Below are 18,676 nucleotides of genomic sequence, written 5' to 3'. Positions count from 1 at the left end.
GAATCAGGGGTTGAGAGGTTCAATTAAGCATGTCTGAAAGATTTCATTTGAGGTTGGCAGTTTTATTCAATTTCCTGAGCCATTTGAATGGTCAGGTAATTCTTCATTTTCTGTGTCATGTCACAAATGTGGGGCCCAAGATACATTTCACAAACTAAGGAATATTTGTAAACCTTCTGGAGAATACGTTGCCACATATAAGGTGGTAATTTTTCCCTCTTGCCTAATAGACTCATATCTGCCTATTCCGTCACGATTAAAAGAGACTCTTGTTACAAAAGTATTGTTAAATAACAGCAGATAGGTCATTTTTTCAAGATCAGAAAAGTTGGGGACGCCTGGCTGGCTCAGTGGGTTAAGCCTCTGCCCTCAGCTCAGATCTCAGGGTCCTGGGATTGAGTCCTGCATTGGGCTGTCTGCTTGACAGTGAGCCTGCTTCCCCTCTCTCTCTGCCTGCCTCTCTGCCTACTTGTGCTCTCTGTCAAATAAATAAAAATCTTTAAAAAAAAAAAAAAGATCAGAAAAGTTGGTGTGTAGAGATTTGTGGTTAATTCAACTTTGCCAATATTATCCTACATCAAGGACTGAGTTATACATTCTCTAACTTACTGCTGGAATGTTGATGAAGAAAAATGGTCCCTGGAAATAGTTACAAACGCTGCCGGAAGCTGTGTGGGATTCACTTTCACCCCGGTTGGCGGACGCGCTAACTAAGCACGTGAACATGTTAAAACACTGGCAGAAATTCCTGAGAGACACTCCAGTTCCTCCCTATATGATTTTTATTCATAACAATTTTCACTTTGTAGCTGCATTTGGTGAAAGACCTGTGGTTTAAGTTCCTCATATAATATGCAACCCTTTTGCTTGGGGCATGATTTCATTATTTTTTTAAGGTAGAAAAGTAAGAGTTTCTGGTAGTCTTTACTGACCAAAGCTGTGAGGAACACCATGCTTATTGTAGTGATCTGCTTAGAACGGATTCATAAATATTGTTGCTAAAATCCACTGTATCCATAGCTGTTTCTTTGGGTACAGCTGTTTCTTCCAATATAGCAGACTGAAATTCCTGCCTCTCATTATCACACCCAATGCACCACTACAGCTATGGAAACTTTTTCTGTCATGATAGACCTCAGGAGGAACACTTTTGAAAGTAATGAGAAAGGACTTCTTTAGTAATACAGTATGTCTTAACCGTCAGGCAATAACATAACCTTCATTGCTAATTATGCATCAATTTGTTCAATCACTTTCTTATTCTAGGGAGAACCCACAAGATGGTCTATAGAAAATAACATGCCAGTCCTGTCTCCCCATCCCCCAGCTGGCCCGAAAACTAACCGTGGCCATAGCGTCCTCGTTGATGAAGGACATTCCAGTCCAGGAACACTGGTGAGTCATATTAAATACTCTATCATGTACCATTCTGACTAAATAATATATAATTTCTAATTACTCTCAGAAGGAATTCTCTCTGAGTGCTTTTCTGTATAATTCTGTGAATCCTACTGAATGCCAATGTGGTCTTCTCTCTGTTCAACTGTCTTTATTGAATGCCTCACTTTTAATCAGTATCACCCTTGTCAAATCCATTTTGCTTGTTAGTGCTAGAGTAGTTTCTTTAAAGTGCAGATTACTTGTTACTTACATACCCACATGCCTTCACTGGCTCTGTGACATTTTTTAGAAAAACCTAGACTTTTTCACCTGACATTTTAGACCCTAAGCCATACGACCTCAATTTAGCCAACCCAATATTTCCCCTCATGATTACCCTTTAGCTCTCTACAATGCAGCAAGATTGAACCACTAGTCATTCCACATATGTCCTGTGTTTTCTGACCTCTGGACTTAGTCCTCGCTGTTCCCTCCACTCTCACCTTACCTGTCAAACTTATTTTATGCACACAAACTCAATCATACCATATAGCCTGTCGGGCCAGATACTTATTTGTGTTTCTTTTATCAAAAGCATGGGCAAATACTCTAACGTAAACATAGTTAAATGTGCAGAGATTCTATTTAAAGAAATTGCCCAAACCAATATTTCATCCCAGTTTGATTCATTTATAATATAGAGATGGGATTAATTTGAAGGAAGATGAGGTAGCTTGAAACAATATATAGGTACAGGAAAAGATTTGCTGGAGGTTGATGGTTTAAGTTGTAAATGAATTGCTTGATCACATCTTTATTCTTGCTTTGTGTGGCCTAATATATTTCCTTGTTAACATGAACTTTTTTTGGATTGCACAATATTTAGGGAGAAATTGCAAAGCATTCACAGATTGTTGAAGTAGGTTCATCTCGTATAGTGTTAAGCTTTGACATTTCTCAAAGGTAAATATGTTTTGACATTTCCCGATGAACAGCTCAAGTTATGAAAAGCAACCATTTTCCCTTTGTTGTTACCATATTTCCAAGCTTCATTTAAATGTAGACCTACACAAATAATGATTTTTTTTTTTGGATGGCGAATTCACTAGGTTCTCAAAAGCTTGAACTGGTTGAAACAAAAGAAACAATCAAGTGCTGTTTTCTATCTTCCCACCTGTTTCAGAGAGGAAAAACCCTTGAAAGGCTTTCTTTTCAATTTTCCAGCTGAACACCCTCAATAAGTAGTTTATGATACATCCAGGAGATCTTAATGTGCCAGGAGTGAGAAAGCAATTTTAAAATTACAGGAAACACTGACACCAGCACTTCAGAAGCCTTTCTGTCTGGTAAACCACGATTCTCCACTTGGTCACCCCCTAGGGTGCTTCTGCACCGTAAAGGATACCTATTGTGATCTTGGAACTGTGGTTCCCATTTTACAGAAATTCAAATCTTCATTTTCTTTCTCTCAACCTGGATGCATATCCTTTAAATTTGACTCCTGACCAGCAAGTGCCTTGGAGATGGAGATAATAATCCTCTTGGGATATTGCTGTTGATTTTTCTTTTAACTTTCTTGAAAAAAGAAGGAAAACATCCAGTGAATAGTGATTGCACTTGGTCACTAATTGAACCTAAACCTTCAGAGTAGCAGATAGGCTTTTAGCTGCACCATGCCCATTAAAACTGTGGAAAGCCATTCAACTCATTCTGTACAAGTTTGGAAAATTCACCCCCAGAGATCGTCTAGTAAGAATTAGAAATGCTCAGCTAAGCTGGGTAATCACCAGGTAGTCAATTTCAATTCACATTCTGGTACAGTTTTGAAAATGTTAAGCTATAGTGCCATATTTATTTCAAGAAAATATATTGCAAACAGTTTAAAATATAGCAAATTTAAGGTGGCTTCTGATGTGAACTACAACAGTTTGTAGCTCACAGCTGTTAGTTGAATGATGCAAATTTGTTTTTAGATATAAATGTAATCAGTTAAACATTTGACTGCCATATTCATCTAACTGAATGATATTTGTATGCAAATGTGGGAAATAAAATTTAGAGCACAGAAGCCAATAGATCATGTTCTAGTTTATAGTAACCTGCTTTCTTAAATTCCTACATTAGATTTTCAGAATGCTTGTGTTCAGTTGAAGTACTTGACAAGAGAGAGTCTTAGGCATTATTTGTTTCACAGAGTTCAAAAGAATTCTTTTGGGTGATCTGATTCTCTTGTTCAGAAACCTCTAGTTGGATTTATCTTTGTGGGTGCTAAGACATTTTGCCTTTTGGCTCATGTATTCTTCTGTCCTTTTTCTTTAAATCAAATGTTGTCTTAGTCAATCCACTTGGCTTTCTGTATTGGTCACGAAATAGGTTTGCATGCAGAGACCCAAAATAACAATGACTTAAACATAAGGTTGCCCTCCCCTCCCCCCCAACACGCTTAGGTGAATCTCAGCTGGTGTGCTCATCTCTACTCTATGAAGTCATCAAAAGCTCAAACTCCTAATTTGTCATTAATCTGCCAAACTTAGTGTGTTGCCTTCATTTACATAAGCCAAGATGGCAGATTGCTGTGTGGATAGTTCAGCCACAGGGAAGTGGGTAAAGGGAAAGTGATGGCACACTTCTTGTAAAGGCATGATCTGGAGGTTTCCTATATTACTTTTGCTCACATTTTATTGACCGAAACTGAGGCATATATCTGTACAGAGTTGCAAGAGATGCTAGGAAATGTAGTCCTTATTTATGATAGCCATGTTCCCTGATAAAAAATTCTGTTACTGGTGAGGAAAGAAGAACAGATATTGGGGAATATTATTTCTGTTACCCTTCCCATGTCTGTCTCACAACTGGCTTTCTACCTACCTAGATACTTAAATTTATCATTTTTCTTCTCTGCTCACCCATTTTCTTCCCTTGCTTATACATTTGGATAAGATGATTTTGTGAAAACTTGAATTTTTCCTAGCCTCGTTGGTTTATTCCAAATAACATTTAATTCTAAGTTCTGTTAGGTTTTAGATATTCTGTTATTGTTGTTATTGTCTCGTTGGCAGTATTTGTGTAGTTTATTTGGCACTAATTGTCATGTGTTGCCAATAGATGTTAAAATTTACTTTTCAATTTTCTCATACTGCATATAGTTGGAATCCAATGAATGTTGACTTAACAAAATCAGACATTTGGCAACATATGACATGCTTGTCAAGATGGCACTCAGACCAATTTTTGGTGGTAGGAGCTGCCCTCTCATCATTTTTTTTGGATTACACAATGCACTTCCAGAGTTGAATATTTGTTGTTTACTGCTCTTGACTCAGTGCATTAAGCATTGTTCATGAGTCATTTATACACCATCCTTCTAACCCAAATATACATGAATTATTCTTAACAGGTTTCCAACTTTTTTGTCGTAATAGAGCAACAGGGCCCAGAGACTTGTTTTTTGGTTTTTGTTTTTTTCTTTTCTAAACATTGCTGATCTTTATACTAAACTTACAGTGTTCTGTCAGTGCCACAAACAGCATTTCTAATGCTCCATACTGGTCCTTTTGGTATTCTCTGCAGTACATTCTTGATTGGAAAATGCATCAGTCAGGGTCTCAGCAGGAAACAGATGGCTCACACAAATAGGGTAATTAGGAAGAGTTTAATAAAGGAACTACTTACAAAGATGTCAGCAGGGTTAAGGAAAACCCACTGGGGATGTTAAGTATGTTGGGGTCAGCACCCTAGGAAGCATAGCACCTAGGCCAGAGAGGGAGAGGGAAGGACTGGGTCCCAGCACAGCAGGCAGTCCTTATAAGCTAGGAGAGGACGGCCTGATAGGAGCTCTGGATTCGGTAGAGAGACCCAGCTGGCCCATCACAGCCTTGGGGGGAATGGTTCAGGAGAGTTAAGACCTCAACCACTTGCCTCTTGTCTTCTGATCTCCTGCCAGTGCCTTTACTGGCCAAGTCCAACCAACATCAGAGAGTAGTAGGTGTAGACCATGAAGAAATTACTCCCAGATGGCAGAGCAGGGCAGAGAAGGCAGAGAAGAAGAGCAAATGGAAACTATCCAGCCTGGAAAACATCTCCATTTTCACACAGTGTTTTCCAATTGCCAGTTACTGGTTCTCATTTTTACTTTCCTGGCATTTCAAGGGAGAAGTTGAAAAAGTGGTAATGTATTATAGTTAAGCATCACCTCTCTTCTTTTTGAATCATATTGTCTGCTTTTACTTCACAATTTTGAAGATGTAAAGAACTTACAGTAGTTTATGTTGAAAACATTTAAACGGAAATGAGTCCATTCCAATCATACTCCTTTAAATCTCGAAAATAGGAACATTATTCAACATAACATTTGATTGAGCAAACCCATTTTATGCACTGAATAAATTAGGTATTATCAGCAAGTTTACAAAATGTATTAAATACGGGAACCTAACAGAGAACATTTCCTTTGTCTAGAATACTCTATAATTGTGGCATTTAGTTATGTAGAGGACTTCCACGCCATATGTTTTAACAAATACTTTGGGTCATAAGGCTATGTATAATGGAAGGACATAATTAAAGTTTAATCTGTTCAGTAAAAAGGCATCATTAATTACTCTAGGCAATTTGTTGGGTTATTAATTGGTTCTGGAAACATGTCAAGATACTAATTTAAATGGAATTTTTTCCCCTAATTGTCTAGACAGCCCCTCGACCATACACTGCCCCAGGAAATATGCAGCCTCCGATTCGATTAAAGCCTCTTCCCAGTAATCCTGTGGTGGGAACTGTTCCAAAGATAACTTCGGGATCCAGATCAAAAACTTCATTGCTGGAAAATGAAGCTCCATTTCCCATTGGGGTAAATGTTACTTCTTCAAGAAATATCTTTTTATTCTTCATGGGAATATTAGATTATCACAAGTTTTAAGATGCAAGATTCAATTAATCTACTCAGTGAAATTTATATTATGCACTTATTAAGCATTTACTAGGTACTTCTGTTTAATTAAATTTTACTTTAACTGGAAGGCCTATTATTTGTGTTATTAAGGAAAATGAGTAAGGAATAGATTTATAATAATATAAATATAATTATATTATTTAATATAATATTTATATTATTATAAATCTATTCCTTATTCATTTTCCTTAATAACACAAATAACCTTATATAATAATATAAGGTTATCTTTCATTAATTTGAACAGTTGTATGAAAAACAAAGAGAAACTTCTTATATGACTTCTATCAGAACAAACCCAGTGTTGACTGATTCTAAATTTTACATGCATGGAACCTAGAAAATGAAACTTTCCAAGAATAGGTTTGCATTTGCATGCTGACTTACTTTACCGTCAGTGTATGAAATTGCTTCAAGTTTGACTCTGGAGAAGGTTGGATATAGAAGAAAAAGTATGTCCCTCTTTAAAAAATGGTGAATTAATCATACATAGGAGCTTAACTTTGCTTCCTTTTCAAGGTTATGTCTCTGGTAATTTTAACTTATTTTAAGAGAGCACCAGAAGGAAACATGGTAAACATAACATAAACAGGGACGAATAATTAAGACATTCAGTAATTAGGGAGGGTATCGTTTGTATTTCTAACATGAAGAAGAAACATTTGCCAGCTTAAGAAGAAACCTGTGTCGTGAGAACAATTGTTATTGTGTTCAAATGGGTGAATTTAGTTCCATTTCTTATTAGGAAACCTAAGACATATGAGATTAAGATTTTTTTTTAATTAAGATATTTTTATCTAGAACTGACAGATAACCTGGATACTAAGAAATTAATCCAGACAAATAAATGATCATGTTTTATTATTAAAGTATAATATAACTACAAATAATAACTAATATTTTATCCATTTAATATGCTTTTCAGGTTATGAAACACTTTTCACAAACCTTATTTTAGTTAATTAAACAGTATTTCCTAGAAAGAAGGAAAAATTAAATCAACAGTGGTAGCGCTTTGTCTAAGGAGTAGTTCTTAAGTCTAGGCAGAAGCTTTTGGGGCATAAGTCAGCTAGGCTGACACTCTAGGATCTGGGGTCCACATTGAAAGCCTGGAGATTTCCTATTTCAGTTAGTGTCCAGGAACAGATATGTCCTGAGACATTGCCTCAAGTTAACAAGAAAAACACAGAACAAGCTCATCTGTCTCCCTATAGTAAACCAAAATCAGCAGCCAAATCATAATCAAAGGCCCTTAATTCACCAGATATCAAATAATCAAAGCTGTAGAAGCAGTCCATTATCCTGCTATAGACAGACCTCTGTGAGAAGCCAGATCACAATGAGAGGGTTGCCTAGTGAGCATGGAATCAGAATGAGGGTATATAGGGGAATGGAATTAGGTTAAAATGGGTTGATGTACCTATCTCATCTTAGGAATGGGCTTGCCAAAGGTACCAGAAAACTCAAAGGTCTTTGGCTAACTCCCTGTGTCTTTCAGGGATAACTTTGCCATTAGGACTAGAAATATTTAAAATCCAATGGGTGGGATTTTCTCTCCCCTAGATAGTGCTTGGATGGGTACATTCCACATTTGTCAAGGTGATTTTATTATTTTTTTTAAGCTCCTATGCTTTGATAGATTCTTTTTCCTATTAGATATGTAAAAAGTACTAATCAAGTAATATTCAAGTTCTGCTAGCTAGGGAGAGATTTTTTTTTTCTTCAGCTGATTTTCCAGTTCTGCTCTGAGCCATTGGATGAATTTATTTGTTAAATCTGCATAGGGCCCTTTATTTTCCTGTTTATAAGTTTTGGGGTATGAGTAATTGAGGGATAGGCACTTAATGGTGACTTTCTTAGGCTGACATGATTGAGTTTAATTCCATGTTAATTTAAACTAGCTAAACATACACTTTTCATTCAGTAAATATTTATTGGGCACTTACTATGGACTAGGTCCTGCTCTAGGCATTAGTGATATATCAGTTATCAAGGCCTACAGAAGTCTCTTAACTTACTGGAGCTTATGCTGCAATGCTGTATAACTACGCTGTCAGAAGACATGTTATTTTTCCATGGTGTTGATGATGAAGATGATTTAATGTAAATCAGACAAGAAATTTCTAAAGAAGTAGTAGTCTTTATGAGTGCTGAGTATGTAGTGAGTACCCACCAAATTCTTATTGTTTTCTTAAAATGTAAAAGTTATGAATGTGAGAATTGTTGAAAGGGACAACAGACATAAGCAAGTTTCTAAGTATCAGGAGTGAAGGTCTTCAATTTAGGCAAAAGCAATCTGGTCAAAAACAGAGTGGGTTAAGATGCAATTGAGTGAAAATTGTGACTTAGTTCATAATAATTATCCTTACAATAAGAGTTTTTATACACTACTGGTAAGTATAGAAATTAGTATAACTATTTGTTAAGGCAATGTGGGAATATGTACCAATATTTTAAATGCTCAAGAATTTTTACATATAGGAATTTATTTTAGGAATATATAGATATGTGAAGAAGAATAGATTCAAGAATGCTCAGTATTATAGTATTTATAATAGTGAATAATTGAAGATACCTAACAATTTAATAGGATGTTTTTTAGAAACATTATAGTTTATTAAAGTATGTTAAACAAAAAATATAAGGTAAACTTATTTTTACTAGCATGGAAAGATGTCCAAGACATTGTGGGCTAAAAAAGCAAGGTAAGGAATGGCATGGTAATTAAAAAAAAAAATTTATTAAGCCATTTCCAAATAAGGCATAAAACTGACCGATAACTACTTAGAAATAATAATTTTAAAAAATCTCCAAATCCCCAAAGTTCTGGATTCATTGATTTTATTCTTCTTATTTTCACTTAATTTATATTTGTTGTTACAATATCAATGCACACCATCACAGAAAAATTGGAAAGAAGAGAAAAATGAGAACATAAATAGCTCCTGCAATATCACCTATTTTAACAATTCTAAATTCATTGTTGAATATCTATTTAAATCCCTCTCTGTTCACATAAGTGTTGTTTTCGAGCAAAATATAGCTTATATGTGCCCTTATTTATCTTGCTTTTACTTATGAGCAGTGAGCAATATTTGAAGAATGACTTCCATTTCTTAAAATAACTTTTCATTCTATTTAAGCATCTCAAAGAATAAATTGGCTGAAAAGAAATGTACCAAATAAATTGGTATAAAATGGGTAAAAGTGATTAAAGATGACTTCAAGTTTGGAAAGTTACCTCAGATGCACAAAAATGACCAATTTACGAAAATAGCAAGATTCAAATGTATTTGAAAAATGTGATATGATGATTGATTACACCTTTGGTGCTTTTTAATTTTTGATTAATGCAGAGATACATTTTTTTCAAATAATACAAAGATATGTAAAATGGAAAATGGTATCTCCCAATAATCCTAATCCTCAAAGGCAACCCTTAGTTCAAAGTCTTCCAGTCATCCCTGATTTTATCAAAATCCACATACAAATTCATTTAAAAGAATTGTGTGATCACATCACATAGACCTTTTTATGTCAGGATGAATAGATTCATAGTATTCTTTTTGAAGCCTGGTGAGAATCTATTACAAAGACATTAAAAAAAAATTTAGGTAAATATTCTCCTTTCGATCGTTCAACTGAATTTATTGTGTGTGTGTGTGTGTGCGTATATCCTTTTACACATTTACATCAACATATTGTACAGTTATTTTGGTAGGGTTTATTACTACAAGTTGAGTATGTAGGAAAAAATAAGCTGAATAGAGTCTTTGGGTCAGAGTCCGCATTTGGTTCCTTGCCATTATATTATCAAGGAATATTATAACCCCTGGATGGGTGAAATCAATGTAAGAAAAGAACTAACACCCCATTGTTAAGTGAACTATCCAATCCTGCCTCAAAGTACAATTCTTCCACCTCCTTGATTTTAAATTGTTAAAGATTTAATGGATTTAATTGATTATTGAGGAAAAATCCCAAAGTACTATAACAATGTCATCACTGTGTATCTGACATAAAAATATACTTCATTAAGGTTAGGAAGTCACGAAAATTTAACTTGCTGTGGCTACTACAAAATGGCAATTTTCACTTAAAAAAATGAAGTGTTTTGAGTTTGCCTATTATTATCAGTTGTATAATGTAAATCAAACAGTCTTGTCTTTAATTTTGGGTTGCATTGGTCACTACTACTGTTTCACTGGTGGTTATGTCATGAAATGTGATTACAGGGCAAGAAGGCAGTGATGAAGTTCAAGAACTCCATGGACAATTCACAGGGAGTGTATCGCTATCAACTTCCAAACATTAACAATTACATGATGCCTATTCCTCCTCCTCCTCCTCCCCCCAGTGGAAGAATCATGAGGGAAAATAGACTTGAATCATGGAGAAGGAGAAGATTCCGTCCAACCACTGCTCCAAATGGCTTAGATCCTCTCTTTACCAGGGTGAATATGTAATCAAGTTTTCTTTTATTAATTGAGCATAGATTACCTTGAGCTATTAAATTTCTAGATGTGCCATACAAATGAATCTAGTGAAATCAAATGCAAAATGCCTTTATATAAATATAATAATTTTAGAAGTGTAATTGTAAGCCTGGATGAATCTGAAATCAAATATTTGAGTAGCTCAGTTCAGTAATTAATTTAGCACTATTACTAAAAAATCCACTAAATCTTGTGGTCAAATTTAGTTTATACTAAATTTCTAAATTATTTAGAATAATTTCTAAATATTTATTTCTAAATTATTTATTCCCTTCAGTTTGCCTATTCAATCACATGCTCTGAGAAGCATTTTGACATTTAATTTGTGAAAATTCAGGAAATTAAATATACCCCAAAACTTAACATGCCATATAAAATATCTTACTAAAGTTCCTTTTAATGATTTTTGGGAAATTGTTGTATAATATTTAGAAAATACTTTCTTTCAATGTTCTTTGAAAATATTGTAGCTTGTTGTACCCATTTTCTCAAAATGCCAAAGAAAACAGTCCTATGGCCAGTTAGACTTTATATAGATAGGGGCTAGTATGAAAGCAGAAGATCCCTTAGCTTTTATTGTGTAAAATAATAGTAATTTATAGTTTATATATTTAATATATATAATTATATATATAATTTTTATATATTTATAAAATATATACTTTATAATATTTATAAAAATAATAATAATAGTAATTAGGTTAACTGCTGTGATTATTAGTGGTTAGGAAGTCCGAGTTTCACTGAGAATCAGGGAGTGTGTTATGGAGAGGCACAGACGGCACGCTGGTTCCTGTCAACCTGCCTCACTCCGACCTGCCTTACTTCCCCCTTGTCCATATCTCTGCCCCAGCAGCTCTCCTCATCAAGGACCTCAAAACACTGGGCCTGTCTTCTATACACTTGCTCCAGTTGTCTCCTTTCAATTTCATTTTCACCAGTTTTCTTCCTTTGTTGTGATTTAGGACAAAACACTGTGTTCCCTCATGTCTGAGGCCACTTCCACGCTGTGTGCTCGATTTCACCTTTTTCCACTGCCCATCATTCTCCTCTCTGACTTGGATTTTCCTCCTCCCTGTAACACTCATCACTGTCACTCAGCATCTCCAGGCTTTGCCCAGAGTGACAGGATCCTCTCTTCACAGGCCTGGCTTCCTCTTTTCTTCTCTTACTGCGAAGTTCTTTGCAGTGTAGTTGACTGTAGCTTCATCTAACAACTAACCCTGGGCAACTCATCTAACCATGGCAAAGGTTTCTTTCTTTTAAACAGTTTTTCTTTAAAATTGTATATAAGATCACTTTACTGCTGCATCTCCTCATTTCTTCCTTCTATTTGTCCTCTCTCCTTTCCTACTTGGTGAGATTTGGCCTTACATTCAAGGATCTTTTTGTGGTCTTTGTCCAAGTTCAGCCTAGGGATAACCCCCTAGGCTGAGCTATGCCTTCTCTCGCTGCACTCCTTCAGCGTGATGGCCCATTTCTCTCTGTCAACCTGGACGACTTTGCCAGTTTGCTGACCTTTGTAGTGCCCCACACAACCCGTACTTCATCCCCTTTTCAGAGGGGCATGAATCCAATGCCGTACTTCGGTCTCAGCTCTTCGGAAAGAGGGGAAGACGTGATCTTCCTGTGAATGTGGGAAGGTGCATTAAAATGTCACTCACGGTTCTTGCTCTTGTCAGAAGTCACAAAAGGACTGAGCTTCATTTTGGCTGCTGGTGCTTGGGCAATGGCCGTACAAGGGAAGAGCAAGGTTTATTGCTTGTTCCCATTATCATCTGGTGTTGGTCCGCTGCAATTCGGGGACTCAGATTGGAGGAAGAGACCCTGTCTGGGGCATGCTGCCTTCATGGACAACAGAACCATGGAATGTTTCTAAGATTCTACTCAGCGTGAAACATATCACGTGTACTTGAATAACGTTGCCAAAGCATGACAACAAATGAGTAAGAAGTATCATCTTCTCACAGAGTGGGGCAGTGACTATTTGGAGCAATAATAAAATCTACCACAGCTACTAACTTCTGAACTCTACATGCTGGTGTTGGTTTCCCTTCACTAAGCCAGGAAACGTGTGCTTTTGAAGGATGTGGCCTCTATGTAGCAAACACAGTGATTTCCTCACCATATTCACATGCTGGCAGCATTAGATTTTCTGATGTTAAAAGTCTATTACTGGGATAAACTCTACCCAGTCATACTTAAAAAAACAAAACAAAACAAAACAAAACGGTTTAAATATCTCCTAAACCATAAGAACCTATTAAATCTATATGTGCGGGGCCCCTGGATGGCTCAGTAGGTTAAGTGTTTGCCTTCACCTCAGGTCATGATCTCAGGGTCCTGGGATTGAGACTTGTGTTGGGCTCCCTGCTCAGCGGGGAGCCTGCTTCTCCCTCTGCCTGCCGCTGCTCATGCTCTCTCTCAAATAATAAATAAAATCTTAAAAAAAAATTAGTACTCAAGCAAACAGCCATGTACACATCATTATTTCCTAATGAAGTAGAGCACTGCTGCATAGCCTGAGCCCCCATTTCCTGTCCCATCACATCTCCTGCTTTCTCCACAGAACAACCATCCTACTGACTTCTGTGTTAACTGAGTCCTGTTTTTCTTTGAAACTCTATCATTTATAGGCATGAAACTTCAGACATAAGCTCAAATCTAACATTGTAATAAACAATATTTACAGGAGAAATAAGGTGAATGGAACCTTTGGGTCAGAGTCTGAATTTGGTTCCTTGACAGTTTTAAGAGCCTCTTCTGGAGAAGTCAGAGAGGGCAAGTCATGAGGGTTTCCTAGGAAAATGGGGGCTCACCAGGGTCAGGGCATCTAGTCAGGTCTTGGTGAGGACCAGTGTGGCCATGGGACACCTGGCAGAAATATGGTCAGGGGAATGGGTTTCCATAGCTGGTCACAGAACAGTGACTTCTCCAGCCTGTGGTCAGGATGAGTGCCACAGACAGACACAAGAGCCAGCTTCCTCCGAGCACCCCCGAAGTTAGCAACACAGCATGGTGTCAGCTGGCATCCTGGCTTCGAAAGACCTTAACGTGTCTGTCTTTCTGAGTCACAAGGTTTTAGCCTGATTTGGCCTTTTGTTTTGTTTCCAAACTTCTATTCTGTTTGGGGAATGAGAGAACAACTACACTAATGCTCTAATATTCTTATCTTTTTCTCTCCTATTTTCTACTTCTTAGTCCTTTTGTTCTACTTGCTGGAGATTTCTTCAGTTTTATCTTCCACACATTCTACTGAGTTTTTTCTTCTGCTGGTGCCTTTTTTAAATTCTAAGAACTTCTTTTGTGTTCACCGAATGTTACTTTTCAAAAGCATCTGGCTCTGTAGGATTTTGATTCTTTGGTATTTGTGGAGACTTCTTTGTGGGCTAATATATGTTCAGTGTTTGTAAAGAAAATGAGCCTCTCAGTGTTGGGAGTAGAGTTCTACAAATGCCCAATAGATAAGAAATGTTAATTATGTCATTCCTGTTTTCACATGCTTAGCATTCTTATTTATCTGCTTTCTCAGTTCCTGAGTTCTAGAGATAATTCATTCTCTGTAATCATAGATCTGTTCGTTTCTCCTTGTAATTATGTCAAATTCTGCTTTGTAAATCTTGAGACCACCTGGCTGTATGCTCTTAGCTTTAGGATTCCTCTATCTTACTGATGAGGTGATTCTTTATGATTAAAAAAATGATCCTCTTTATCCCATTCCTCTGGCCTTAAAATCTCCGTTGTGTCATGGTACTAATTTTCTTTAGATTAGCATTTAATATACAGTATTTAATAACATATATTATATATATATTCTTTTACTTTCAGCCTTTTAATGTCTTTGAATGTAGGCTTCAGCCTTTAAATGTATTTAGGTAGCATGTAATTCACACATTAAATTCACTCATTTTATGACTATCATCCTCAAAACATCCTCCAAATACTCCTAAAAGAGGGAAGAGACAAAGAGATACGGCTTGCTGGTGACCCACCCCCTGTTCCCCTAGGAATGTGCAGAACATAGTCTCTGTCTTCTGTGTTGTGTGTCTCTAGGGGATGGTCCTTGGAACCAAATGACAAAGTGTGGTACATCCCACAGCCCAATAAGTCACCAGTGTGCCCCGTTGCTTTGTTTCCTCTTGCTCCAGGACTGGCAGAGCTTTTATACTTCTTTACAGAATCCATGCGACTTCTTAGATTTTGCTCTGAGGTTTTCCTCCACATATCCAGATTTTGTCCTCACACAGTATTGTTGGTTACCTGTTCTATACAGCAGCCTGTTAAAATGGGGATGGTCCTATAAATAGTATTTATGAATATAAAAAGATAGGCTTTCAAATAAGAAACTACTTAACCGTTATGGTAATTAATTTAAAAAACAAAACAAAGTTCGTTTCTATTTTTTATGTGTTTTGTGTAATCAAGCTTCTCCAGGAATGAACAAGGCTGGGCTTCTTCTATATCTAGTCAAGGCCCCGCCCCACCCCTCAGACCCCCTCAAGAGCTCTATGGAATTGCTGGAGCCTGATTGGTAGGGTCTCCTGCCCCTCAAATTTGACATGGTGAAGCCCGCTTCTCCATTCAGGTACCTTGTATCTCATAAAGCAAGACCTTTTCCTCAATAAAAATTTCAAAATCTAGGCTCAAAACCTAGGCTTCCTTCTGTCTGCATCCCACATCAGTTAATTGCTAAATCTTTCAGATAGAGTATCCAATAAAAATATAATGCAAGTCACATATGCAACTTTAATTTTCTACTAACTACAATAAAAAATGTAAAAAGAAACCTGAGAAAGCAATTTTATTAACATACTTTGTTTCATCAAGTATAGTCAACATACTGTCATTTCAACATGTAATCAGTGTGAGTTTTAATAAGTATCGAACAATTTTTTTTCATACTACGTCTTTGAAATTCAGTAAACATTTTATATTTATGGCACATCTCATTCAAATGAGCCCCCTTTCCAATGCCCCCCCCAGCCAACAGGGTAAGCGGCTGCTGTCTCAGACTACACAGCTCTAGCATGGGGACATGGGCTCATGTATCTGACAGTCCTTTTCCTTTCTCAGTGCTATATCCCCAGGTCAGGGGCTTGCTACCTCATTCTTTACAGGGCTGTTGCAGTCATCTATGGGCTTAACGTTCTGCCTTTAAATCGACAAATAGCTCAATTTAGCTTTTATTGATTATGACAAGCACTGTGCTAGGTGCTGAGGTTACCAAGATGAGTAAAGCCAAATCCTTAGTCTCAGAAAGATTGCAGTTTAGCCCGGGAGCCAGAAATATCTACAACTAACCATGACACATTGGGGTGAGTACACTCATGGTGGTATAAATAAAGCACAATGAGAACGCAGAGAAAGGAAATGCTAGTTTTGAGGAGATTGAAGAGCGCTTTGGAGAGAAGATGACCTTTGAAATGAGCTTTGAAAGATGAGTAGGAAGTTAGCAGATGGAATCGGGGAGCAGAGGGTCAAAGGAAGAAAAGGTAAACAAGAGCAAGCAAAGTCCATCTCAGTATTGACAGATTCTACGTAACGAAGTTAAATGAAGCTTGAGAGAAGATCTCCCAACATGCTCCCCCCTGCTTAAGACCTTCACCGGCTCCTTTCCTAAAGAAAGCAGGTATATTTGCCTGGTTCTTTTAAAATGTAGGTTTTATTATTATTCAGGTATGTTGAGACCTATAGATCAAGAGATGATTACCACTGAAAAAACAGTTTGTCACTTACAATTCCCGGGAGGGACATGCCATGTATATTGGTCAGGGTTCTATCCAGAATGTTTGACCACATGTGGGCATTGTGGCCCAGCTACCACGAAAGATAAAATTATCCATCGCACATGTCACACGGGGCCATTCAAGGCACCAGAGTTGGTCAGGAGACTGGAGAAGTGGGAGGGAAATGTGGGCAAGAGCTTTTGTTGTGGTTTCTGAGAGAAGGAACAGGAAAGACAAGGTAAGCAGGTTCAGGATTGAATAGTATGATAATTTTGGCAGGTGTTGGAGTGTGGAGGCTCTCCCTGAGGTGTCTGCTGCTTGATCCAGGGTGGTTAGGGCAAGGGAACATTGGCCCAGAGTTTAAAAGCCAGATAGCAGAGGTAGGGGCAGGGTGGATAAGCTCCCGATGGGTTAGTTTGTCCATGAAACGCACTCTCCCAGGCAAGTCACTTACCATCTCTAGGAATTAGTTAGTCTGTGAGGCGTAGTCTCCCTCAGGGTCAGTAAGGCCCCAGATGTCAAAACTTCAGAGTACAAAGACATGGTTAGATATGGGCATTCAAGAGCTTTCAGATTTTGAGTCCTTTCCAGCTTTCCACTCCCATCCAAGGCAAACTCAGCTACTCCCTGGACCCTCAGCTGGTTGGTCCACCACTTCCACACCTCTGATCTGTGCATTTTTTTATTTCCATTTTTGGCAGGCTATTCACTCATTTTTAAATCGTCTATATATTTTTTCCTATTCAATTACTTTTGTTGGCTTTTAATACAATAAAAAGTTTATATGCCATGTTGACAGCAATGGTTCTACCTTCTATTTAGTGAACTTTCAGCATGTGCTGGGACTTTTGCTCCATGCGTTGCATACATTACCTCCTTTAATACACACGATAAACTCCAGAAAGAGATGAAATAATGTCTCCATATTAAAGACGAGGAAACTGAGGCAAGTAAGGTTAACTAAAAATAGGCTGGCCAAGGTCACATAACTAGTTAGGGACAGACTAAATACACACGCTCAGTAGACTGACACTTAGAGCCTGCATTTGTAGTCCTCAAACTCAAATTATATGGAATTTATCTATAAACTTGTTTCTCTCAAATCCCTAGAGGTATTAATCACAATCAGTCAGGTGTTTCCTCAATGCCAGATGCTCTCTCTCTGTGAATTGCCTGTGGGCACCTGAGATAGAAGGATGTGTTTGAACCCACTTTTCCCAGCCTCTGTCAGAGGCTTTATGTTCTGTAGTGATTTCTGTATGTTGTAATAGGATCCTTTCTCTTCCTCTTTTTAAAAGGATTTTCTTACTTATGCCCCTTCGTCTGTTCTTCTTAGTATCAATACTCATGTACTTTTGTTATTTGTTACTTCTACTCCCAGATTATGAAGCTTGTTGAGGGCAGACATTTGATTTTACTTATATTTAATCTAGTGTTTATTAGTACTGTGTTCACAAACAGATATTATTTTATTATCCATACAAAAAATTATCTCTTAATTATAATATTTATGTAAATATTTGGAAATAAATTGTGCCTTCCAGACATAGATCTTTTTTCTTCAACAACCAATAGAGCCTACAAATGTTAGTTTTGCTAGAGAGATTGCACATTTCTTTTGTTTGACTTTACTTTAAAACATTTTTTAAAAATTTCCATTTTAGTCAATGTATTATCTTGGTATTTTTTACTTGGTTTTCCTCACTAGTAGACTGAGATTTGAGAATGAAAAAGGAGAGCATCAGCATGATTTTGATATAAGGTAATTCAACATATCTCATATAGGTTTGATTTATTTCAGGCACTTTCCTTTCAATAATGTTTTTGCTTAAAATTAACATTGCAGTTCAGTAACTACATTACTAGAAAGGACTTGAAAAATGGTTTAAATGTCAATTCAGCAGTCAAAATATCTTAGCAGCTGGCATTGCAGAATTAAACAATAGAAGGGAGAAAGAACCAAAGATGCTTCTGGAGGTCTGCAGCCCTTGGAGTTTAAGGGCAGACCTCGTAAGCTTTTCAGACCTTAACAAAAGCAAAATGCAGCTGGATAATTTCTACCTCTAAGCTGACTTACTGCATTTATTCTTCTTCGGGAGATGAGGAAGGGAAGGCTCCTGGGTCCA

At 37.1% G+C, this 18,676-nt stretch overlaps 1 protein-coding gene and 1 pseudogene across 5 annotated transcripts in view; one reads left to right on the top strand and one right to left on the bottom strand.

Moving 5' to 3' along the window:
• The window catches only part of ERICH3 (glutamate rich 3), a 95,478-nt gene that overhangs the window by 28,250 nt on the left and 48,552 nt on the right, over positions 1 to 18,676 (top strand). For 4 of the 5 annotated variants that reach the window (XM_044238475.1, XM_044238474.1, XM_044238478.1 and 1 more), the window contains 3 exons: positions 1,267 to 1,395; positions 6,068 to 6,226; positions 10,564 to 10,782. In XM_044238475.1, coding sequence (XP_044094410.1) covers positions 1,267 to 1,395; positions 6,068 to 6,226; positions 10,564 to 10,782 — 507 coding nt within the window. The remainder of the gene's footprint in view (positions 1 to 1,266; positions 1,396 to 6,067; positions 6,227 to 10,563; positions 10,783 to 18,676) is intronic. The other variant, XM_044238476.1, reaches the window with a different exon arrangement.
• Positions 12,125 to 12,531, bottom strand: LOC122900096 (annotated as a pseudogene).

This window comes from Neovison vison, chromosome 2 (genome assembly GCF_020171115.1).
Source record: "Neovison vison isolate M4711 chromosome 2, ASM_NN_V1, whole genome shotgun sequence".
In the NCBI taxonomy this organism is placed as follows: Eukaryota; Metazoa; Chordata; class Mammalia; order Carnivora; family Mustelidae; genus Neogale; species Neogale vison.
This window is presented reverse-complemented; position numbering and strand designations above follow the sequence as displayed.